Source organism: Pelodiscus sinensis, chromosome 1 (assembly GCF_049634645.1).
Source record: "Pelodiscus sinensis isolate JC-2024 chromosome 1, ASM4963464v1, whole genome shotgun sequence".
NCBI lineage: Eukaryota > Metazoa > Chordata > Testudines > Trionychidae > Pelodiscus > Pelodiscus sinensis.
The window spans coordinates 233,898,605-233,924,058 of NC_134711.1; the positions used below are offsets into that span (position 1 = coordinate 233,898,605).

The following is a 25,454-nucleotide window of genomic DNA, read 5'->3' on the forward strand; positions in this document are numbered from 1 at the left end:
AGGCCAGTGACAGCCCCTCTGAGCCTGGAGACCTGAGCAGGTGGATCTGAAATAACCCCTCACAGAATGTCTCCTGGAAGGAAGCGGGAGCAGCAGGGAGGGTGCCTTCTGCTTGGAGCCTGTAGGAAAAATAAGCCTGAGCTGCCACTGCAATGAAGAGGGGCAATCCGGCTGACCTGGGAGATGGAGCAGAGCAGAAGCTGCTGCGTAGCTCCCCTTCCCCATGAATCCCACCACTGTGGTGAGTGTAAGGAAGCCTAACCCCTGCTGCTGCCCCACGCCAGGTCCCCTGACAATCCCAGAGGGAATGTCTACACTACCCCACTAGTTCGAACTAGCGGGGTAATGTAGGCATACCGCACTTGCAAATGAAGCCCAGGATTTGAATTTCTCGGGCTTCATTTGCATAAGCGGGGAGCCGCCATTTTTAAAACCCCGCTGGTTCGAACCCCGTGCACTACACGGGGCTCGAGCTAGGTAATTCGAACTAGGATTCCTATTCCGAACTACCGGTACACCTCGTTCCAATAGGAATCCTAGTTCGAACTACCTAGTTCGAGTCCCGTGTAGCCGCGCTGCACGGGGTTCGAACCAGCGGGGTTTTAAAAATGGCGGCTCCCCGCTTATGCAAATGAAGCCCGGGAAATTCAAATCCCAGGCTTCATTTGCAAGTGCGGTATGCCTACATTACCCTCCTAGTTCGAACTAGGAGGGTAGTGTAGACATACCCGGAGGCTGCTTCCCCCAGAGAAGGGGCAGGGGTAAAGAGGGCAAAACAGGGTCAAGGAGAGGTGGGTTAGGGATGCACCAGGGGCTGGACTTGGGGTAAAGAGTATTTCCCTCCCCCCCTTCCCCTCCCCCCCCATCTCTCCTCAGCGACTCTCATGCCAGCAGCAGTGCACGGGCTGGATGGTAAAACTGTTTAGGCCACAACTGGTTTACAGCTTGAACTAGAAATCTTGGGTCTGCAGCTGTGAGCTGTATCTCTGCAGATCAAGCACTAAGGCCAATGCATAGCACACAACAGAACTCCTCCAATTTTCATCTCCTAATGAAGGGAGGCAAGGTGGTGAGCAAATCTAAAGAGGTCTTTGTGACCCATCTTTTAATAGCAAACCATTCAGACCTCTGGTGGCCATTCTTGAAAGTGGACTTTTACCATTATTTCTTCTTTACTCTACACCATGCACAAGCAGGCTTGTTGGTTCATAGTAACAACAGAACATCAGCTCTTGAAGGTTGGGACCATAGCCCTATTTTGAAGATATTTGGGCATTCCTTTGTCCAGTGTTGCAAAGCCAATGTGATTGTCAGCTAAATCTCATTTCCAAAACTGACTTAGGCTCCACTGACTTTCAATGAGCTTGGGCTTTGCAACTCTGAACAGAGGAATGCCTAAATATCTTTTTTTTAAATCGAGGCCTATGTTTCCTAATATGACAGTTGCAATGAGTACAGGTATCCAACAAGCGGAAGACAATTACTGAGATAAGATCAGTTATTCAGTACAGTTTTGTGCATTTTCTGGTAAAATGAACAGAAAGTTTTCTATATAAAGTACATGATTTCTCTCATGCTGAGAACACTAAAGTTTTATTCTATGTTTTAAAGATATCGAAGACTTTTGCATTGTGACTATCTAGGTCTAATGCAAACAACGACATAAGTTTTAATTATAAGAACCTGAGGTTCTCCCCTTCCCCCAACATTATCTTAGAGCCCTTTCCCAAGAATCAGTTAAAAAGTATTGGGATTATTTGCAAAGTAGAAAAATATAACATTGATTTTCACCAGAATGACTCATTTTTATCGTGGAGTATAATTTTTTTAAATCAACATTTAAGATATAAAGACAAAAGACAAAAAAGAAAACTATTTTAATCCAAAACAAACCTATTAGAACTTTCCATATTTTATTAAAATAGCATATTCAACCACTGGTAACCAATAATACATTAACTTTTTTCCCAGAGTACGCACAACACAGTAGTGATTTAAAATATCCTTATCCATGATAATCAATGAAAATAGTCCAAATTCAAGTGTGCAACTAAAACTAAACCTCTGAAAAACTCTGATTTGAAGAATACAATAAAGCTCTCATACAGAAATTTGTTATACCCCTATATTCTAACTGCCAGTGTTTCACTCATCTGACAATACTGCTAGCTTTTTCTTTTATGCATAGTATAACATCTCATTTATAGTACCCATTTTATAAATAAATTGGCATATCCTGTCCCATTTATATTCATCTTCAGCTTCACAAGAAACCAGTAAATAAAACTGTCAATGACAGTCACAACAAATGATCTCACAGCAAGATATAAAACTTGAAGATACTCAAAGATTTTTCTACTCTATTTTACATAAAAAGACAGATTTAAAAAGTGCAAGGCAAGATTTGCAGTTTTTTTTTTAATTTTTAGGCACATCCACTTCTTTAAAGCAAGCTTCAGAATGAAATTCCAGTTTGTTCTTCATGATACCTGTTAAAGTCTTTCTTTTTAAAAAGGAAAAAAATTACATCCTGTCAAATATAAAGCAGGGAATCTCCTGTCCAACCATTTTCAGTTATGTCTTGTTCTTCCTTTTTTTATCCTGGCAGGTTTTGGTTTGGGGATATATTGATTGTTTGCCTGATATTCAAGTTCTTTACGAAAGTAGTGAATTGCTTTATTTAAGCCTTCCTCCAATGGGACCTGTTTAAAGAAAGAAGACATGGTCATATTAGCCTAAAATGAAGAAAAAAAATGTATAACTGTGGCTATCTTCTAAGCTGTGAAAATGCTGCTTTGAAATCCTTTAATTCTTTATCAATAAAAAGACAGAGCACCACTCACTGGTTAAAGTCTGTCTATGCATTTCTAATGCTCCCATCACTGATATACAGTAAAACTCCGATGGTCCGGCATCTGATGGTCCGGTACTCCTGATGGTCCAGCACCATCAGGAACCCGGAAGTGTTTCGAGCAGCCGGACCATGGGAGCTGCTCTGCCCCCAGCTACCCCGATTCAGCTGCTGCTAAAACTAACCAGTGCTGAATCGGGGAAGCCGGGGCAGAGCAGCTGGAGTGCTGCCAGGTAGGTTCCGTAGCGCTGCCCCTCGGGGCTGCAGGACCAACCGGGCAGCACCCCAGCTGTCCCCGATTCAGCTGCTGTTGAAACTGACCAGCAGCTGACTCCAGGAAGCCCGGGGCAGAGCAGCTCTGCCTTGGGCTTCCTGGAGTCAGCCGCTGATCAGTATCAGCAGCGGATGAATCAGGACACTTGGGGCAGAGCAGCAGGGGGGCTGCCGGGTTGGTTCCACAGCGCCAAGGAGAGCCGCTACTGGACCAACCCGGCAGCACCCCAGCTGCTCTGCCCTAGGCATCCCCAAGTCAGCCGCTGCTGAAACTGATCAGCGGCTGACTCCAGGAAGTCATCCGGACAGAGCAGCTCTGCCCCAGGCTTCCTGGAGTCAGCCGCTGGTCAGTTTCAACAGCGGCTGAATCGGGACGCCTGGGACAGAGCAGCTGGGTCGGTCCAGTAGCGCTGCCCGTCGGCGCTGTGGGACCAACCCGGCAGCCCCCCAGATTCTCTGCCCCAGGAGTCCTGATTCAGCCACTGTTGAAACTGATCAGCGGCTGACTCCAGGAAGCCCGGGGCAGAGCTGCTCTGCCTTAGGCTTCCTGGAGTCAGCCACTGATCAGTATCAGCAGCGGCTGACTTGGGGACATCTGGGGCAGAGAAGCTGGGGTGCTGTTGGGTTGGTCCAGTAGCGCCGAGGAGCGGCACTGCGGGACCAACCCGGCAGCACCCCAGATGCTCTGCCCCAGGCGTCCCCAAGAGCAGCTGGAGTGCTGCCGGGTTGGTCTCGCTGCGTCAAGGGTCAGCGCTACCGGACCAACCAGGCAGCACTCCAGCTGCTCTGCTGCAGGTGTCCCCGATTCAGCCGCTGCTGAAACTGACCAGCAGCGGCTGAATCAGGGACGCCTGTGGCAGAGCCGGACTATCAGAAGTGGGGGCTATGAGGGGTCTGGGGTGGCATCTCCCCCCACCCCACCCCAGACCCCTCATAGCCCCCCCTTCTGATAGTCCGGCATATCTGATAATCCGGCACCCCCTGGGTCCTAAAGGTGCCATATTATCAGAAGTTTAGTGTATTTAGCTTTCATTCACTAAATTAGAAGCCATCAATTCACACTTTAGAAATACCACATTTAGCACCAGGTAGTAACACTTAATCCACTTTCTGCCCAAATACAAACTTGGGGTGCATCAACCCAGCACCCTAAACTCGAAATAAAATACGCAATTTGTGCTACACAAATTACATATCTTATTTCAAATCTATTTTGAAATAGCTTATTTTGAAATTTGGCTTATCTACACAATGCCAAATTTCGAAACACACTATTTCGAGACATCCCTTATCCCTCATGGAACAAGGTTACCAGGATGCTAAAACAGCGTGCCTGTTATTTCGAAAAATATTTTGAAATAGCGGCCAGCTTGTATAGATGCGGGGTGCAGTGCAGATGTACCCCTGGAGAATTCCTTCAATACTACCTTATATTGGTCCAATAAAAAATAGCAATGGGGACATAAACCACTAAGCAAAACTGACCATTACAACAGTATCACATTAGGAACTGATCACCTAGCTTTTTCTAAAATAGAAAATTTAGTTCTAATTATTTGTGCAGAGTTAAGAAGAATTTCTTCCTATTCTGCTTCTAGTTGTAACAGTTTTTAACAGTGTACCTAACAAATATTTCACTTCTTTTCCAAGTATAGCCATCTCTGGTCTTGCTTATGTCACAAACATGACTAGATACAGTGATGGCACTTTAGAACTGGATATATTAACAATACATGCCTCACTACCAACCTTCATTCGCAACAGGATAAGAGTACAAACGCCTACATCCCCTCAAATTTGATAGAACACGATCTACTGTCACTGACACTTTTAAAAAACAAATGAGGTTCTGAATGACCCAGGCACACAGGGAAAGAGTAATCTCATTACATCAACAGTTTTTTTTTAAAACCAGGCTTCCTACTTATATATGCTCCACATGAACCATTCACACTGATGGAGAGGGAAAGCTGGCCTAACTAGTGGTAAACTAAGCTCCTTTCCCCAGCTGTAGATGGGACAAGGATCTATATAGCAGTCAACCTCTTGCTTCCAGCTATGCTCAATGGCAGGTATGAGTGAAACGTAACCAGGAAGCTGTGGGTGTTCCATCACTAGGATCATTAGCAATGAGACATTCTTCACTTCCCAGACATTAATTCTTAGGGAAACAGCAAATCTTTATGCCAGTATCACATGAGTAGTGGTTAATTTCCAGGGTTTCATTGGGATTACATGCGGGGTTGGGCCTAGGAAGGTTTGCAGCATTCATTGTGACCCTACTGTAGAATCAGTATATGTTTTCTAGCACTATTGCTGGAAAACTGATGTAAAGACAAAAGTCCTTTAGTGAAATCAAGGCTTATGGATCAAGGCCAGACTGCAACATTTGCTCTGGCCATTTGAGTGGCTGTACAGCGTGACCAGCTAGCCTTAAAGTAATGTGGGGAGAAAGGGAAATGAGCTGGGTTTCTGCTGATGGTTTGTGCAGAAGGAAGTATTCAGGGAAGAGCACATATCACTGAGATATACAATGGTATTACAATGATATTCCCCAGCCTCTTAATGCAACACAAGCATTTAACAGCTTTTTTGGACAGCTACTTTATTAAGCAAATTTTATTGCTGTCAACAATAAATCCCAGACATTCTTCCCTCCTTTACCAAGGAGCATATACAACTAACTCTGAACTGTACTGAACAAGCAGCATAATTAATTTGTCCAATGTGTTTTCCCTTATTTGTCATCTATGGCAAATTCAAAGTGAAATTTTCACAAGTTTTAAATCTGTTCTCTCTAAAGTCAATGATAAAACTCCCATTATCTTCAATGGGAGCAGAGTTAGGCCAACCTGTGCAGGTTCTTAAAATCCCACTTTTAGCATACTATAGCTCTGTCCACCTACCTAGTTTTTATTGGGTTCTTCTGATACGCCTCATAATCCTACCTAGTTACTAAATTAAAACTGATGACTTGCAGAGACATTTGATATCTTTAACAAGATCTTAAAACTTCAACCCTTAATTTTTTTTATTTCATTTTTTTATTCAACAGCATTCATATTATAAAAGCAAATTCCTCTTTTTAAGGTAACATAAGTAGAGGGGTAAATAATTCTGTACCAGGCATTCCAAGGTATGACCGCATATTAGAGACTGTTGTCTTAGTACCAGTGGTTCTACGAATGACTTGAGGTAAATTTTATTTACAATGTTTTGTCACTTATTTCGTACGTTCATAGATTTTAACGCCAGGGACCTGTGATCATCTTGTTTGACCTCGTGCGTAACACAGGTTGTAGAACTCCCTCCTGTACACATTTATGAAGTGTTTATGTAAGACTCAAGGTATTTTATACACTTTACTTTCCTCCACTTCCTCCAGTTCTTTAAGATGTTCTAAAAACCGTAGGGTATTTTATTTATTTATTTATTTTATTTATTTATTTATCAAAGGCAAGGCAATCATCAGAAAACCCTAAGGTTTACACACAAGACACTATTAATTTAGTTTTACATACCACAGGTTCCCAACCAAGCAATAACTTGGCTTTCGTGATGTCAGGCTTTCTTTTTTGAGGGTCATCTTGAGCTTCTGAGAGAAACTGGATTTCACTGCCACTCCCTGTTGAATAAAATAATAAATGTTATTATCTTTTGTTTGCTATATCTTTCAACTTACACATTCTCCAGCAATGGCATGATGTCCCTGCAAAGCCTATTCAGATCATTCCCAATTTTTCCCATCATTCAAAACACCCTATGCTGATATGCCTATCCTTCCAGCAAAGGTGAGATCAATCATCCAGGAGTGACACTACAAAGTGATTCAAAAACACTTCCTGCACCCCAGTACTATCCATTCCTATTGTCCATGGAATGAAGAACCATGCCTGAGTCTTGCATTCAGATCCCATCATGGTAGCATACTGAGATAACTTACTACATATGTAAACCCCAAACTTTTTGCATTATTTTAAAACAAATGTTCATTTGAGTTTGAAAAAAATTGTGGGCAAAGCGAAACAGAGCTAGTTAGTGACCAGTAAATGGAGAGACAACTTATTTTGTCTACCAGATAGTCTAGTGGCACCATAGTGTTAACATAAGAACAGTCATACAAGGTCAGACCAATGGTCCATTTAGCCCAGTATACTGTCTGCTGGCAGTAGCCAGTGACAAATGCCTGTGTTCTACCACACAAGGAAGCGGTGTCCAAGACTGGAGAATTAAGGAGCTGAGCAAAATCTCAGAGGATTCATTAATGCTGAAAAGGCAGCACATTCAACAGAAGAAGCATAGGGTGAGAGGGAGGGACTGCCAAGTATTCTCCATCATCCCCTCTGGCCAAGTGAAAGGGAGACTCAGATAGGTGCCAGAATGAATCACATCTACCCTCCATCCAGCGGCCACATCAGTATAAGGGAAGAAAGACTGTCATCATGACTTGAGGCTTGTGAGGGTGACAGAGAGAAATGCAAGGAGAAAGTGTGAACAGGGTTCCTGGATAAATCTACCCAAACAGTATTGGATTTTAATTCTTTTCTTCACATAGTTTTATCCTCAACTGAAAATCTAAACTAAATGTTTAATCTAATATTTAATCTCAGAATCAGCTGACAATTAAATATCCTTTGTAAAAATGCTGTTTAGAACGGAAAGAAACAGATTCAATTAGCCTTATGTATTACATATACTTTAATGAAGTAATTATCAGTTGATAAAATATGCATAATGAACTTCACCCAAGAATTACTTGTCATACTTACCAACAAGTTTTTTAATTAATTGGGCAAATTCTAGGATCGTGTGCTCTTCTGGGTTCCCCTAGAAAAGAAGTGGACACAGGTTTCAAGAGAAATTGCAAAGCATCTCTAAAAATGCACATTTTGTGATTTGCTAAGAATCACCAAGAGGATAGGAACCAAATACATGAATTAATTAAAATTAATAGATTACAAGGCCGGAAGAGTCTACTATCCTGTGTAACAGGCCATAAATCTGCCCCAAAATAATACTTGTTTGAACAAGAGCATCTCTTTGAAGAGAAATACAAATTTGATTTAAAAATGGCCAGTGACAGAAAATGCACCAGAAAATTTGGTAAATTGTTCCAATGGTTCATTATCTTTAACGGCGCACTACACCTCAATTCTATCTACTTTGAAAAGTAACCAGAACCATTATAAAACAAAACTCTTCTTATCCTCCACATCTTTTAAAACAACACTATGTCACGTGTCTTTAAAGACACATCATAAAATGCATTTTCTTGGATGGGATTTTGAAAAGCATTCAGTGGTAGCCTAAGTCTAGCTTCCAGTGAAGTCAAGGAAAGCGTTACCATTTTAACAGAAAAATAATTAAGATAACACTGTGCTTTTGAAAACCCACCTCTCAAATTTAGCCTATTTAATCATCCAAAAAAGAAACTACAGGATTTCAAAGTGTTTTGTTTTGTTTTTTTTTAATTGCACCCATCCCCTTTTCCCCCATTTGCTTATCTTCATAGGATGCACATTTTGCTTTCCATGAGAATCGGAAGGGAAAAAAACGTCAGTTTTTTCAAGTGCCAACCTCAGCAGCGTGCCATATGCTTCTACATATTAAAATTGCAAACTATGATTAAATAAACTGATATGCTGTAAATGCTTTGGAAAAAGCCATCTACATTTCATCTCTATTACTGATATTTTAGTACTGTGGTCCCCGCCATGACACCTGCGGGGGCATTTGTGCGCGCCCGCACCGGCGTTTTAAAAATAATCACATTCACCCGTTTAAAGCAGGGTCAGCAGCCTGGGGCCCACGAGGGAGCCCGACACAGCGCTTTGGAGGCTTGAGCTCTGCCCCCACCGCAGCAGGCAGCCCGTGCAGGCGCTTCAGTAGCTGGAGCAAACCCCACGCTGGCCAGGTCCGGCTGCGAAGCAGCAACAGTCTCCCTCCCCCATCGCAAAACAGCCGTGGTGGGGCCCTTTGTGGTGCAGGAGCTGCGAGCCAGCAGGGGAGGGTCCCTCATGGCCGCTTCCGTCCCCCTGCACAAGCCCTTTGGCCGGACCTGGACAATGGCAGCTTGCGGGAACCTACCAATCCCCAAGTTCATGGCCAGGCAGCTCCTGTGGGAAAAACAGGAGAGCAGCGCATCTCGCTGGTAAGTGTCCGACCCCCCAGCTACTCCCACTCTGATATCTTCACCCACAGAACTCTCCTCCCAGACCCTGCACCCCAATCCTCTGCCCTGAGGCACAATCCAAACCCCTGGCCTGATCTCTTCTCCCTCCTCCCCCAGTAAAATGTCTGGTATTTTCAGTTTCTCAGCTGGAAAGCCACTTGGGACATTCTTCCCCTGCCATGTGGAAGGGAGTGTGAAATTTAAAGGTGCCATGATTTTTTTTGGGGTGGGGGTGCTTTTTTTGCTCAACATTTGGACATCCCCCCTTTTTATTAATGCAGAATTTTGTTTAAAAATGAGTTACAATATAATTAAAATAAAAATTATCCAACTAAATTAAGTTTATCAAATTTACCCAATTCATATTTAATATGAAAATAGCCTTCAATTTCACATTTGACAGCTTTTTTTGTTGGCGCCCACCACACTCTTCTGAAAACATGAATGTGCTATTGGCCACAAAAAGGTTGGGGACCACTGTTTTAGTAGAATTGCTATGAGTGTGTGTGTGGGGAGGAGGGGGGAAGGCAAGCGGGGGAAGAGGATAGAGAAGCTACCACAAGGATGTAACAAAGCTTCCTGAGCAGAAGCAGGTTAATACATTACAATAGTGTATCATCAATGCTTTTAGATTGCAATTTTTGGATGAAGGAGGGAGTCAACTGGCCAACTGTGAAAATCATAAGAGGAACCTCCTCCCACAGAATCACTGTTCAGTTTCTTAAAACAGACAGGAGTGTTTTAAGTAACTTTTATTGGTTTATAGACCATGTATACAAAACATTAAGTAAATCGCAAAGGCCCCCAAACCTGCATGAGAAACATGGCACCTCACATGGATGTAATATTCTTTTGGGGCCAAAGAGTCTAGTCAACAAAATGCATGTGTCTACGTACATATGCCAAGGTGATAGGTCTCATTTCAGTAAGGCATTTACACATATGCTCATCTTTAAGAATGTAGTTAAGTCCCACTGATTTTAACGGGTCTTCAGCATGCGCTTAAGTACTTTGCTGAGCTGAGTCCATATATTGTAAACAAGACATGAGAATTTAGGATGACAATACCAGACAATAACTAGAACAAAACATTTGTTTTAATTCTCCTACTCCTTCCCAATAACCATCAAAATAAAGGAAAATAAAGCCGGCAAACACTTATTTATATAAGTAGATTCATTTCACATAATGATGTCTATAAAGTACAAATTCTGGTCTGGTTTCCCTCATCCCTACAAGGGTGGCCAAACATATGGACCAGTGTTCCCTTTAAGCTGCACAGGGCAGTACAGCTTCACAGGTGATTAATCAGCCCTGCCCAGTCAGTCAGCTCAATGCAGTTGCCCTGAGCCTCTGACTGGGCAGGGCTGATTAATCACCTGTGAAACTGGGCAGCTGCGCAACTTAGAGGGAACACTGATATGAACCCTTTGAAACACACACAACAATCTTCAGAAGTTTGATGGGCTGGGGTGCACCTGCCAGAGCTTGAAGCTTCAGACCTGCAATGGCTTATGGGGCTATGGGGTTTCTAGCACTCAGGGTAGAAGGGTCTCTGGGCTTCAGCCTCACAGGGCATGCTAAGATTGGGGCTTCAGCCTCGCTTCCACTGAAGCCCTGAGCCCTGGCAGGCACCTCTCATGGTGGGCAGAAGACCCTAGCCCCACCACAAAGCAGATCAATGAAGTTGTATAGCTGCAAAAAAAAGCTAATATTCTGAGGTAGAGTAACAGGAATATCAGATGTAAAACATGATGTAAATGTTTTGTTCTACGTGGCACTGTTGATACCTCTGCAGGATTAGCATGTCCAGCTCTCAGTGGACAGATTGGATACAGTCCAGAGGAAAGCAGCAAAAATGATAAATGGTTTGAAATCCTGACAAATGAGGAAAGATTTTAAAAAATTGGGCAGCGTTTAATATTGAGAAAGGAAGACTGAGTGAGGACCTGACAACAGACTTCAAATATGTCAAGTAGTATTATAAGGACTGTGATCAATTGTTCTTCATGTCCACTAAAGTAGGTCAAGACATAATAAGCTTAATCTGCATGAAAGGAGATTTGAGTTAGATACAGTTAGAAAGTTTTTCCCCAATAGGTGTAGTTAAGCTGTGGAACAGGCTTTCAAGGGAGATTGTACAATCTCTGCTATTGAAGGTTTTTCAAAACAGAGTGTCCTACGTTTAAGTGGCCCAGCCACAGCTCAGGAGACTGGCAAGTACTAGGCTAAACCCTTGTTTATAAAGTGAATATGGGGGAGGGGTTGTTCACAAGAGAAAGCATTTTCACTGCATTTAATTTTTATCAAAGCTAACACCAATGACAAGCAAGAAAGCAAATACTAGACTACTATGAAGTAAATGTAGCAGAAAACACAACTGTATGCTTACCAAATTGACAGGACTGCTGACGTTGCTGTTCATTAAGGCCACCAACCCATTCACAAGATCACTGCAATATGGAAACAAAGGACTGAGTAGATATCCATTGCCCTTTAAACTATCATATTTTATTCAAAGAGATACACATCACTAGAACCCCACAGAAGCAACATAATTAGATGAAGAATGTAGAAATCAAATCCTACAATTAAGTTGGATTTTATGCATTCTGTAGATTTCAACTGGAAGTCCACATTTAATACCAACTTATAATTTGCTGGCTTGTTAGCTCCATAGTTATTCATTTCAATAAATTAAAGACTGTGGAGGACTTGCTGTTAGTTTTAGATAATTTGCTGCAGTGAGAGCCTTTACATTGCAGATTCACATACTGCAGTTTCTCCACAGTTATATGAGAAACCAAGCAAGAAATAGTAATAGATTACCAAAAAACAATTAATACTTTATTATTTCCTCTGGTCTCTAAGCCTCCCACTCATTTAAAATGAGGCAATTGCCAATTTTTCATATGGATTGTAATAGACTGTCTCAAAGGCAAAAAGCAAGCAAGCACACTGCTGCTTACCAAGTTTTGTCTTTATTTTCAGAAGCTTTAAAAAGACACTATTAAAACAAGTTTACTTTGTAAAAATGGTATCTTAGTGTTAGGCACAAAATCCTCCTCCTGGGTCCAAGGCTCTGACTAATCAATGTAAACAACAATGTCAGCTCCTCCCACCTATGCATTAAAACCAGATGTGCCAAACAAAGATGCTTTTGGCACTGATCTGTCATCAGGAACAACAGCAGAAGGCTGTGCTACAAATTTCTATACCATTTACTACTAAAATTACTGCAGAAGGCAAGGGGGAGGGGAAGAAAAGATTTTTAAAGGAGTGTGTCAAAATGTAAAGGAAACACCACCACCCTCCCCCCCCCCCACACACACACTTTGGTTTATCTGGCAAGTAAGCCAGGAAATATGGATATGCTGTTCAATAAATATAGGTCACAATCTTGAATCTGATCTGTATAGACTCACTAGGGATGTAAAATTCCATTTAATTGGTTAACTGATTAAACGTGAAGTTTAACCAGTTAACCAATTAAGGGAGGCACTACTGCTCTTCTGCTGTGACTAGATTGAAGTGCCGCCCCCGCAACAGAGGTAAGGGCTGCTCTGGGCAACTGGATGCCGAGAGCAGGCCCTGTCCACGGTGGGCGGGGCCCCATGGAGATAGAGCAGCCCTCTGCGCATGGCAGACAGGCAGCTGCTTCAGCCCCCACCAGTTAGCCAGAACCAGTAAGCTAACTGGTGGGGGCTGAAACTGTGAAGGGTGATGCTTACCAGTTAAACTTTCACATCCCTAAGACTTACTCCTGTGTTTGTACATGACCCAGCAACGTAGCATGGAGTAAGGGTCAGGCCATCAGGATCAGAGCGCAGGACCTGTGATGTAAGCTCCCTCAAGTCAAGGAAGAGACTACTAGTTTCTTAAGTGTCAGACATTTTTCTGGCTGTATTGCACTGCAGCATGACAACACAACCACATGCTTTGCTATAAATGTGTTGTAATTCTGCTACAGTCAGTCCTGACTGTCAGTTTCAAATAAAAAGTTATCAAACTTCACTATTTGGTAATAAAAAACAGTGCTATACAACGTGTTCTCTGAACCATAAATTGCAATTGTTTATATTAAGCCTGCATGCAGAATATATATAGTCTTGAATCTCATGCATGCGTTTTTAAAGGGATTTAAAATGAATAATCAGCAAAGATTATTTAAGGGGGCTATTCCTACAGCCTTTACTCATAGAAATGCTCTCATTGAGGACAGCAGGATTTTACACCTAAATTAGAGCTATAGGATCAAGTGTAAGTTTTTATATCTGTCAGTTTTAGAAGAGGGTCTGTATTTTTGGATTTGTTGAGGCCATCTATATAGTGAAACAGACTAACGTGTGTAAGGGGATGGGGATGCAGAGATAAAAGGAGAATTGTCCAAGACACACAAAAGTATGATACAGGAAAATAAATAATAAACGAAAACCAGACATGCTGTACCCTTTAAAATTAGTCATTTTAAATGGCTGCTCAAGGTGTATTTTTAGTAAACTAAACCTTTGCCTTATTAGAAATGATCCAGTTCTGACCACACTAGTTTTTGATACCACAAAAGCCTAATTTTAACATGGAAAGAGCAACTATAATAAATGAAATAAGAATTCTAAACTTACACTTCTGTCACTTTAAAATAAGGGAGGATTTTTGTGTCCGCACCAAATGAGCTAAAAACTAAATAATCTCTAATATTCTGGGGCAGCACTCTGGAATTGTATAAGCCACTGGAAACTATGATGGGTGTGAATATAGAATCAATGCAGTAATGCAACACACATTAAATCATGACTTGTTGTGTTTAATATTACCCTACAATGCTTCAGAGCAAAGCATAAAAGTATGAAGTCAAGTTTTGGCAGGCAATTTCAAAGATAAGATTACCATCTTGGCAACAACAGAATGTATTATATCACTAACATAGGCTATCAAAACCCAATGCGCTTTTAGAAGTGAATACCATTTGCACACCCTTCACTCCATTTGTGAACTTAAACTAGACTGGGCAGTTTCAGTTACTGGTTGTCAATGCTGTTTAGAATATGCAGGGGAATTATGTTTTCTATTGAAATATAGCATTTTAAAATGTCAAGGAAAGGAGGAAGAAGGGCAATTACTGTATTTCCAATAACTTCCAAATTCTAATAGTAAAATTGTATTTTAAAATTATTTTTAAAGGTCAGGAATAATTATTAATGAGTCTTTAAGACTTAATATAGATTTGCTTATTTGGACTGAAGGGGGATCTAGTTAGTGCACTGTAAGTCAGGTTTACACAAAATAGACTGTTTAAAAACCTGTTTATTTTAGTTGATTTCTGTACTTTTTATAATTGGGTATTATTTTTTGTAAAATACCTCAAAACCCCTATTTACCTGTTTGCATACAACAAAGATGTTTCAGGAATCTGTGCAATTAGATTGGGAACCAGGAAGTAAGAGTCACAACAAAATAAAATTAAAAAAGTCTGATGTATAGCTGTTTTAGGGCAGAGTAAGGATTAACCTGCCTTAATCTGGAAGTTACTAAAAATTCCCTTATCCATCAATCCTGGTAAGACTTCTGCATGTGATTAACTTGAATCACACAAGTAGCCCAACTGAAAAAAATCAATGGGACTACTCAATGTTTAAGCTTCAGGACTTAATCAGTAAAACAGTGGCGGGGAACCTTTTTTGGGTCAGGGGCTGTAACTCTCAGAAAAAATTAGTCAGGGGCCACACACAAATGAGAAAAAAAATAAAAAACACACCCTCACTGATGTGGCCCCCTGACTGAGGAGATATTCCTCACATATTCACTCACACATCAGACCTTAGGGGGACAAATCTAGTAGATTTTGTATGTTCCAGTCCTAAATATACAAGTGATGCCTGAACAGGAAAAACATCATTGCAAATTCCTAACGGAATTCTAGTCTGTGCTGCAGGAAAACCCTACCATAATATTATAGGAACAGTAAATAAAAAGTTGCAAATTTCAAATGAAGATGAAAAATGGACAGACTCTATTCATGGATACATGCAATTTAAAATGTTCTCTTTTACTGGGTTCCAAACTACAATCAATGTCTGAAATGAAATTTCAATTGGAATAACAAATGTCAGAGCTGAAGTTATTTTGTTTTAGCTAAACATAAAACATAGAAATTAAGATTAAGAATCCCTGAGTCTTACTGTTCAGTTATGAATGTTTGCTAAAAGATGGTAAAGAACAAACTTAGATCTTGTCTATAAGGAAGATTTTAACCAGTGAAAACTACTTAGTGTAGTAGACATGGTATACTGCGGTTTGCAAGATGCCACTTCTACAGCAAGACATACACTGCACTAAATGTAAACTACATCTGCACTATATCTAAATTAGGGCTTTACCACAGAGCAGTTTCATATAGTTTCATCAGAGGCTGAAACCTCATTGTGTGTAAACCTATTTATAAAAATAAAATGAAAAGCTACACAGCCACATATGAACACAAGATGGCAGCAGTTCATTCAGATAGGAAGATATACTGAGACTTTACAAAGCAGAAAAACTGAAACAACCACTTGCTTCCACTGCAGGGGAAAGAAAGTGGAATTACCACAAATTACCAGTTATGTCTGAATTTAAGTTCTCACCTGGCTGTTTTTTTTCAAAATTCAATGTATCTGTAAAAATATGAGTTCTAGAACAAGACTTTGTGTCTAAAACAGTATATTTCCCATTTTGTTTGATGTTCTACTGACATGATTAAGACTATAGAATGTTAGAGTCTATCACAATACCATGACAAGTATCAGACTCAGCAGCAAAGTATGGAAAGAACAAGCAAGCTTTACCTGACATATTGGAATGCTCTAGTCTGAGTTCCAGGCCCATAGACCTACAAATAAGAAATGAAAATCAAAGTTAAAAGAACATGGCACATATGGCATGCCTCACCTCCACCATAAATAGGCTGCAAGAACTACTTGAACCATGAATATGGGACACAAAACCAAGATACAATCTGAGTGGGCTGCCAGACTCTGCATCATGATTACCATGCCAAATCCTAATCTTGGGAAGTCTTTGTACACTACTTTTCTAAGGTTCAATCCCTTTTCATTGGCTACAGGTAGAACTCTCCTTATCTTCAATCTTGATAATCAGACTACCTCCTTCTGGTCTTCCAAGGTCCCATCAGCAGTGTTCCCTCTAAGCTGTGCAGCAGCCCAGCTTCACAGGTGATCAATCAGCCCCACCCAGTCAGAGGCTCAGGACTTCCTTCATGGAGCTGACTGACTGGGCAGTGCTGATTAATCACCTGTGAAGCTGTGCTGCCCAGCAGCTTAGAGGGAACACTGCCCACCAGTGTCCCTCCTCTTTACTCCACAGAAACCATAGCTCCTAATATCACTGTCCAGGCCTAACCATGACACTCAGCTGTCTGAATGTCAACATTAATTCACTCTTCTTCACACAACAAACCAGATCCAGCCCGCTCCCACTCTTCAACCGCAAAACAACTCTCACTTTAAGCAGCAACAACAAATACCTTCAGTTTTTACACAGGTTGGCTGTGAAATTAAGGCAACAAATCAGCAAAGTGCTGAAATTTCTAGTATTGGATCGATAATATTTGAAAGCTGTAAATGACATGTAAGGATAAAATGAAGATATACCTCTTGACATGAGCATATACTGCATTAACACACTTCTTTGGAAGGAGATACAATATTTCTGTTGCTCAGAAGATGGGGACACAATGGATGAACATACCAACAAATGTCACAGGAAAAGACTGATTTAAAGGTCTGATCCCAAACTCCACTATCTCAAAGGGAGTCTTCAGTTTAAGTGGACTTTGGATGAAGCGCTAAAGATTTAGAGGTCTAACAGTTTACACTTAATACATTATTGTGAAAGAAATGTGGCTAGAGTGCACTGGTGGCTGGACAGTATTGCCCCACACAGCTTTCTAGCCTTAGGAGCATTTAAAATGTGTTTATATCTATCTATAAATACAGAGGAATGGGGGGAGAGGAACTCATTTTGTGCATGTATCCTGCACACTCAGACCCATATGCAGGAATTCCTTGGGGGCATGAAGGGGAGCCATGGGAGGAACTTATAACTGCCCCACTCCACACCTGGCCTGGCTGGAGGACCACAGGGTGTGCGTGAACACTGCCACATGTTTTAAAGGCAGCCAAAGAATACCCTGTGTTCCCTCCCCATGCTCCAACTTCTCATAAAAATAATTTAAATTAAAACCGAGACAACTGCATGGGCCAAACACATTTGACTAATAAGGAATAATTAAGGGAGATGTTTCCATTTTGTGGGATTAGTTCCCGCATTTGAAAGTCTTTTAAATAAACATCTTTATCCTTGTGGCAGGGAGAGTTCAAAATGAATACACTTATGTTTTAACAGTGCTAATTTGATAAAATTTTAATTTTAACAGAAAAAGTTGTAAAATAAGTGAAAGTTTTCTACTTCTAATTCACTTTTCACTAATTTCTGCTCACTGTTAATTTTACTGAGCTTTTCCAGTTCAACAAAATTTCAGTTTACTCTTGTGTCAAATCAATTTTCCTTTTGGTACTCATGCACTAGTAGTACAGTGACCTTGGGTCAAGTTTTCATTTATTAATTTAAAAACATTTTCATCTTACATCTCAGAGACTTTTACAAAAAAAACCTAACAAGTCTACCACAAAACCTCCTTCAAAGATTTCCTTGTGACTCATCTGTGCTATAGCAGCTGCAAAACATCCAACAACTAGGTAACTGACGGGTAATTTGTTATGCTGAGGTAAACTGTTTTGTTGTTACCAAATGCTCCCCTTGCCCACTGTATCCATCCGTGGTCTCATTTTATACGTGGATAGTGAACATTATTGGGGCTGAGGCTGTCTTTGTAATGTGTGTTTACAAATCTTAGCACAACAGAGACATGATCCTTGATTGAGCCGTTAGGTGTCACTGTTGTATAAATAATAACTTGTGATAACTTCAAAAATCTGACCATCCGTTCATTCAAATAGAGAAATGCATTTTCTTATGTTCCAGTTAACCAGTATCCATCATCTCGTCAGTATGCAGGAAAGCTGCTAAAGCATCACTAGGACCCTCACTCTCTTCCCCAGTGACTTTTCTGATTCCAAGCAATTAAAGAGGGGAGTAATCTCATTCAACTTTAGCTGTGTCCACAGTAATTTATTTGCCTAAAAGGTGTTCCTGTTGTTCCCACAGTTGCCGCTGCCGCAGCAGGGGCTCTACTGGCTGTAGATAAGACTTCAACTACGGAAACTCTTCTCCCATGGAGTGTATTAACCTACAGACTTTTCTGATGACACTTAGAAATATCCTGAGCTATGAATGGTTTTACATCTAGATAAATATTCCACATAACTTTCCTAAAGGGTGTTTATCAGAGAATCATGTGTGTCTGCAACCATTCCCTTCTCAGTCTCTAGGTATTAAATAAAAGTCAAGGCTACGCTGGATAAGTATGAGAAACTCAGAACTACTGCATGATCTATTCTGATGCCTAGCTGTGTGTAAAGTGCTCCACTTAGGAAGGAACAATCAGTTTCACACATACAGAATGGGAAGCGACTGTCTAGGAAGGAGTACGGCAGAAAGGGATCTAGGGGATATTGTGGACCACAAAGTGAATATGAGTCAGCAGTGTGATGCTGTTGCTAAAAAAAGCAAACACGATTCTGGGATGCATCAACAGGTGTGTTGTGAGCAAGACACGAGAAGTCATTCTTCCACTCTTCTCTGCGCTGGTTAGGCCTCAGTTGGAGTATTGTGTCCAGTTCCAGGCACCACATTTCAAGAAAGATGTGGAGAAATTGGATGGGATCCAGAGCAGAGCAACAAGAATGATTAAAGGTCTAGAGAACATGACCTACGAAGAAAGGCTGAAATAATTGGGTTTGTTTAGCTTAGAAAAGAGAAGACCGAGGGGGGACATGATAGCCGTTTTCAGGTATCTAAAAGGGTGTCATAAGGAGGAGGGAGAAAACTGGTTCATCTTGGCCTTTGAGGATAAAACAAGAAGCAATGGGCTTAAACTGCAGCAAGGGAGGTTTAAGTTGAACATTAGGAAAAAGTTCCTAACTGTCAGGGTGGTCAAACACTGGAATAAATTGCCCAGAGAGGTTGTGGAATCCCCATCTGTGGAGATATTTAAGAATAGGTTAGATAAATGTCTATCAGGGATGGTCTAGACAGTATTTGGTCCTGCCATGAGGGCAGGGGACTGGACTCAATGACCTCTCAAGGTCCCTTCCAGTCCTAGTATTCTATGATCAACCACTTGATCAGCACAGTATAAGCAACAGGAGAATGAGCAGATAAAGCCCACAGCAACATCTGACCTCTTGTTCTAGATAAGACCTCAGAGAGAACTATACTTTGTAGCCCCTGTACCTCACCCCAGGCGCATATAATACACCAGCCATAACTAAAAAAGTGATGGAAAGTCTATTACGTTTGTATATTCTGATGCAATCAAAAACCCCACCGGGATTAAAAGTCTCAGTCTGAAATAAAACCTTCTCCCACCCTCTTTTACCCTATATTCTGGTCTATGAAGCCAGTCCCAGCTAACCAGCTGCAGCTTTTATGAGTGGAGGATAGAACGAAGGCTCTTTCAAAACAATTTACAAAACTCCTTTGAAAATCCATATTCTATTATTTGTCTCTGCTTTAATCCAATGTGAAAGATGTGGGCGTGTTCATGGGGCAGTACAATAGTAATGACTCACCACAGCCATGGGAAACCAGGAGGATCATGACAAGAAACATCGGGGTTTGAAACATGCCATTACAATTGATTTCTTCTATCCCATAGCCCAAAAATACTACATTACTGTCCCAATGCAACTGCATGAAGAAGTGAAAGAATAAGCAGTGCTTTGACGCCTACCTACTCTGTCCAAACTAAGGATAGGCAGGTATATTCACTTTTGAAGGTTCTCACAAGAACTCATTCCTCTATCATTATGGTATGGTTTGTTTTTGAGGAAAAGGGGGAAAAAAAGAGAAAAAGTAATATTGTGAGAAAGTGTGAAAAAGAAAGATGAAGATGTCACCCAATTTCTTTCCTGATTGTTAGACAACCCTGAAAAGATTGACTTCAGCCGAGCAACACTTCTTTCAAAAAACCCCATCAGCCTGAACAACACTTTTCAAAAAAAAAAAAAATTCTGCTAGCATGCACATTACACAAAAATTATTAGTGTCTGTAAATACACCTCAATCTTGGGAATGTCTACCTACTACAGTAAAGTCCTCTCTACAAGGGTACAATTTGTAGAGTACTCAAATGTGTTTTATCATAATAGACCCAGAAACATACACTAAAACGTTACTTCAAAACAATAAAGTGCTAGAAAGACCTTTATGGCACATTTACACGGCAATGTTATTTTGGGACGCCAGAGTATCCTGAAATAGTTATCCCGTGTCTTCACAGAAAACCTGTTATTTTGGCCTCACTATTCTGACATCCCTGTAAACCTTGTTCTGCGAGGAGTAAGGGATGTTTCAGAATAGTACTTCATTTTGAAATTTGGTGCTGTGTAGACAGCACCAAATGATGAAATAAGCTATTTTGAAATAGCATCAAAATAAGATTTGCATAGCTCAAATTGCATATCTTATTTCAAGTTACGATGAAATGTAAACACAATCTTAGTAATTTCCTAGTACTTCACTCTTCGCTCCAAGGATATTAAACGGCCTTTAATCAACTAATCGAATAGTAGCCGCCCGGCTCTCACTACATTTAAGAGGCAGAGGCGCAGAGTCTGGGACTGGTCCCCCATGACCTGGTCCCCCTCTGTGCCTCTACCTCTCCGGAGACAGTGCTGGGGGAACCGGCTTTTAAGATGGCTCTCCCCAGCACCAGCTCCTCCTGCCCTTGCTACCTGTGATAGAGGCAGTGGGAGAGAGGTGAAGGAGGAGGAGGAGGAGAGACTAGTTGAGTACTTGACTAGTTGCTTACGTCCCCTATTGTGCTCCAGGTAGTTTCCCCATTTTAAAAACTTCCATGTATGTGAAATTATATATCTCATGATCTCACACTTATCCTTGTCCTAAAATACCCCTTCTCCTCATGACACCATGTGAGGGTGGGCAGTGCAATTATCCTCATTTTACAGATAGGGAACTGAAACAGAGATACACCGTGCCCAATGTTACAAAGGCAGGCTACAGCAGAGCAAGGATTTGAACCCAAGTCTCCTAGACTAAGCCACATGACCATTCTGCTCAGGGAAAAAGCACACCCTTTTTGACTGTATAGCACTCTGCATACCTGTGAAGTTTTTAGAATACGGACTAATTTAAAGAATGGTTAGTGATTTTAGGGCACCTATGTTGAGACCTTTAGAAGCTTGATTTTCTGAGACTGGGAATTCAGCACATTTGTTAAGTGGCACTGTTCTAAGCTCAGAACCAAGCGCAAATTACTTACCGTTAGAGGTTCTCCCTGAAGAGCCTGTAAAATAAAGTTACTGACAACTCTGCCATCGTTCATGTGCATCCGAGGACCAAAGGTATTGAATATTCTAGCAACTCGGACCTCAACCCCTTCCTATAACAAAAGAAACAAACAAAATTTGTATTTACTGAAGAATCAACACCCCATCCTACATGCCAATGCCTTCAAAACACAGATTTTCATATTTAGTGGGTAGGGGTTTTTTTTTTTTTTTAAAAAGAGACTTCTGTAGGTTTAAGAATGCTAATATACATTTTTAAAACACATTCTGCTCTCTCACCATGAGACTCCTGTATCTCCACACAAACTAACTGGGAACCTATGGCAGAATTTACCCTTCTCTATTCATAATACAATATAAACTACTAATGGAACATTTGAAGACTGCTCTTTACCTTACTATATTTTTCTTTTAAGAAATACTTTAAGATATTAATAGTTGTTTTCAATTCTATATATAGTCTTCCATCAAAGGCTCTAAGAATTGTGGTAAATGTTAATAAAGTGAAGCCTCACAACAAAGCAACAAGACACCAGGGAAGTATTGTCACTGATGGAGAGGATCAGTCAAGTAACTTTATCAAGGCCATGAAGTAATCTGTGACCAAGCACAGCCAGAAACTTTTATAAAGAGATTAAAAATGTTTGGGTGTCCATTGTGAGCTATGATAAAGGAACCTATTTTACATTAGCCTAAATGAAGTGTGCAGAGTAGTTTTTTCCTCACATTCCTATTGCTTATTTACAGGCCATTCAAATAGGCATCTCTCTCTCATTCAAGTTTAATACTATAGACATTTTATTTGAATCTGAAAAATATTTCCATTATCCCAGGTAATGTTTTGTGAGGATGCTATGTAAATCCATGGTCATATAATCAGTGTATTCAACTGAGTTTCAGCACGCAGAACCAAACGTGGTCTATAGATGGCATCATGGTCTTGTGAAATTGCAGGGCTGAGACAACTCCTTCAATTATGTTTTGTGTTCATTGGGACTCATCACTGAGAATAAACTATATTTCAGCTAAATTCTGTGAGCACCAAATCTTAAGCCTTCATGGCAACGAGAACATTCAGCCATGGCGAGCTAATGCCCAGGGTTGGCTTTTAATGCATGCTACAGTTCATTGAAACGTGGAAGCTTCATCTCAAAGTGAATGCCTTGGCACTGATTCAAAGGCAGCAAAAGTCACAAGCACAAACTCCTAGAGTTACACAAAAATCATGTAACCTGTTACTGTCTTCTTGAGGCTTTCAATGAAACTATTTTCAGAACAGTTTGTCAAAAGACTGGCAGCCGCTAGTTGCCACTGCCTGGAAAAATGGGACTTGAAGACATGGTGAAACTATGCTTCTGTGTCCTCTTATAATGGGAAAATCCACAATGTGCTGCACATACATTCAATTTCTTTTCAGAAAACTGCAGCCTATGCTTAACTTCCCCCATACCCTTTCTCGAGTGACAATCAAAGGCCATGATTTTCTTGGGAACAGGTTTGCCCAAAAGTAGATTCAATTATATGATTACAGGCAGTCCCCGGGTTAAGTACAAGATAGGGACTGTAGGTTTGTTCTTAAGTTGAATCTGTATGCAAGTCGGAACTGGCATCCAGATTCAGCCGCTGCTGAAACTGACCGCCAGTTCTGACTTACATACAGAATCAACTTAATAACCCCAAGCGTCCCCAAGTCAGCTGCTGCTGAAACTGATCAGCAGCTGATTCCAGGAAGCCCGGGGCAGAGCAACTCTGCCTCGGGCTTCCTGTAGTCAGCGCTGGTCAGTTTCAGCAGCGGCTAAATCAGGACGCCTGGGGCAGAGCAGCTGGGGTGCTGCTGGGTTGGACCAGTAGCGCCCAGAGCGGCGCTGCGGGACCAACCGGCAGCACCCCAGCTGCTCTGCCACAGGCGTCCGGAGAAAAGCCTAGTCTGCTGGGGGGGGGAGGGGGGGCGTACTAGCTGCGCCCCCCCCCCCCCCACCCCAGCAGACCAGGAAGACACGGGCGGCGGACCGAGACGCACCGCGGTCCCGCCGCCTGGGTCCTCCGCGGCTTTGCTCCCAGTCTCCCTGGTCTGCTGGAGACCAGCAGACCAGGGAGACGGGGAGCAAAGCCTCTGAGGACGCCGGCAGCGGGACAGCCGCGGGGCGTCTTGGCTGTCCCGCTGCCGGCTTCCCTCGCGGCTTTGCAAAGCCTCGGGGAAGCCAGCAGCGGAGCAGTCCAGGTGCGCCTGGGGTGCCCCGCTGCCCGAGCCCCCCCCTCGGCTTTGCAAAGCCTCCGGGAAGCCAGCAGCGGAGCAGCCCAGGCGCGCCTGGGCTGCCTCCCTGCCCGAGCCCCCCTGCAGCTTTGCAAAGCCGCAGGGAAGCCGGCAGCGGAGCAGTCCAGGCGCGCCTGGGCTGCCCTGCTGCCCGAGCCCCTCCGCGGCTTTGCTCTGCGTCTTCCTGGTCTGCAGACCAGGGAGACGCAGAGAAAGCCCCAGAGTACACGGGCGGCAGGACCGCGAGGTCCCGCAGTCCGTGTACTCTGGGGCAGCCCCGTTCGTAACTGCTGATCCGACGTAAGTCGGATCCGCGTAAGTCGGGGACTGCCTGTATTTAACTGCCTGTCCCAAGATAGAACGCTGGCTAGACCAGGGTTTCCCAAACTTTTTACTTTAGTTGGAACCTGTTTTTTTTTTCAGTACTGTTTTTTGCAGCCCAAAAATATAAACGCATATAAAAAAAGAATTAAAAACAAATACATTTTCAGTGTTTCACCCGGCTGCATCCTCTGCCCAGCCTGGGCCAGGGTTTGAGGGACCCGGCACCGCATGGGCACTCCAAGAGACAGGAGCAGGAGCAGATTGGGGGTAGGGTATCTGACTAGGAGGGAGGGTGCAAGGAGGGGTAGGGTAGGGTTGCCAGGTGTCCAGTTTTGTACCGGACAGTCAGGTATTTGAGGGTTCTGTTCAGGAAACAAATTGAGAAAATACTGGACATATAAAATGTCTGGTATTTTCTAATTAGGTAAGTTTTATTATTATTAGGTGTATCAGTCCGTAGCTGTGAACTGCCTGGCTGGTAGATGTGCTCATGCTGCGTGAGTGTGTCTACCAGCCAGGCAGTTCGCAACTACTCCAGGGAGGGTATTTGAGGCGGGGGAGGGGGGGGGGAGCAAAATGGAATCCCCGGGGATGGACTCATTTGTGTGCAGCCCGTTCCCCCCGCCCCCCACCGATCTCCTCCGCTCCCCCTGACAACTCCCCCGACTAGCACCACTCCTACAGACTCCCTCCCAGCCGGCCAATTCTCCCCCGCTTCTCCTCCCGATTTCCCCTGGCCAGCCCCCATCCAGCCCTGCTTCCAGCAGCTGGTTCTCCCATCCTCCTCCTGCCGAACTCCCCCTCCCAGCCCCCCATCCCACCCGGCTTCCACCAGCCTGTCCCTGCCCCTGACCCTCTCCCAGCCCCTCTTCTCCTCCTGATCTCCCCTGGCCAGCCCCACTGCACTCATCCAGCCCCGCTTCCGGAGGCTGGTTCTCCAGTCCTCCTCCTCCAGATCTCCCTCAGCCAGCCCTGCTTCCGCCTGCCGCCTTCCCGTCCCGATCTCCGCCAGACAGCCCCACTGCCCCCAACCCTGCTTCCCGGAGGCCAGTCCCCCACCCCACCTCCTCCCAGCCTGCCCCAGTCCCC

General features: G+C 42.6%; 1 protein-coding gene across 3 annotated transcripts in view; it reads right to left on the minus strand.

Annotated features, from left to right (window-relative positions):
- Nucleotides 1-1,894: 1,894 nt before the first annotated feature.
- Nucleotides 1,895-25,454, minus strand: part of UXS1 (UDP-glucuronate decarboxylase 1) — a 119,727-nt gene continuing 96,167 nt past the window's right edge. For all 3 annotated transcript variants that reach the window (XM_025180385.2, XM_075917766.1, XM_075917782.1), the window contains 6 exons: nt 21,760-21,879; nt 16,121-16,164; nt 11,689-11,749; nt 7,894-7,951; nt 6,646-6,749; nt 1,895-2,702 (listed from right to left, as the gene is read on the minus strand). In XM_025180385.2, the coding sequence (XP_025036170.1) occupies nt 2,571-2,702; nt 6,646-6,749; nt 7,894-7,951; nt 11,689-11,749; nt 16,121-16,164; nt 21,760-21,879 (519 nt within the window). In that variant the 3' untranslated portion in view covers nt 1,895-2,570. The remainder of the gene's footprint in view (nt 2,703-6,645; nt 6,750-7,893; nt 7,952-11,688; nt 11,750-16,120; nt 16,165-21,759; nt 21,880-25,454) is intronic.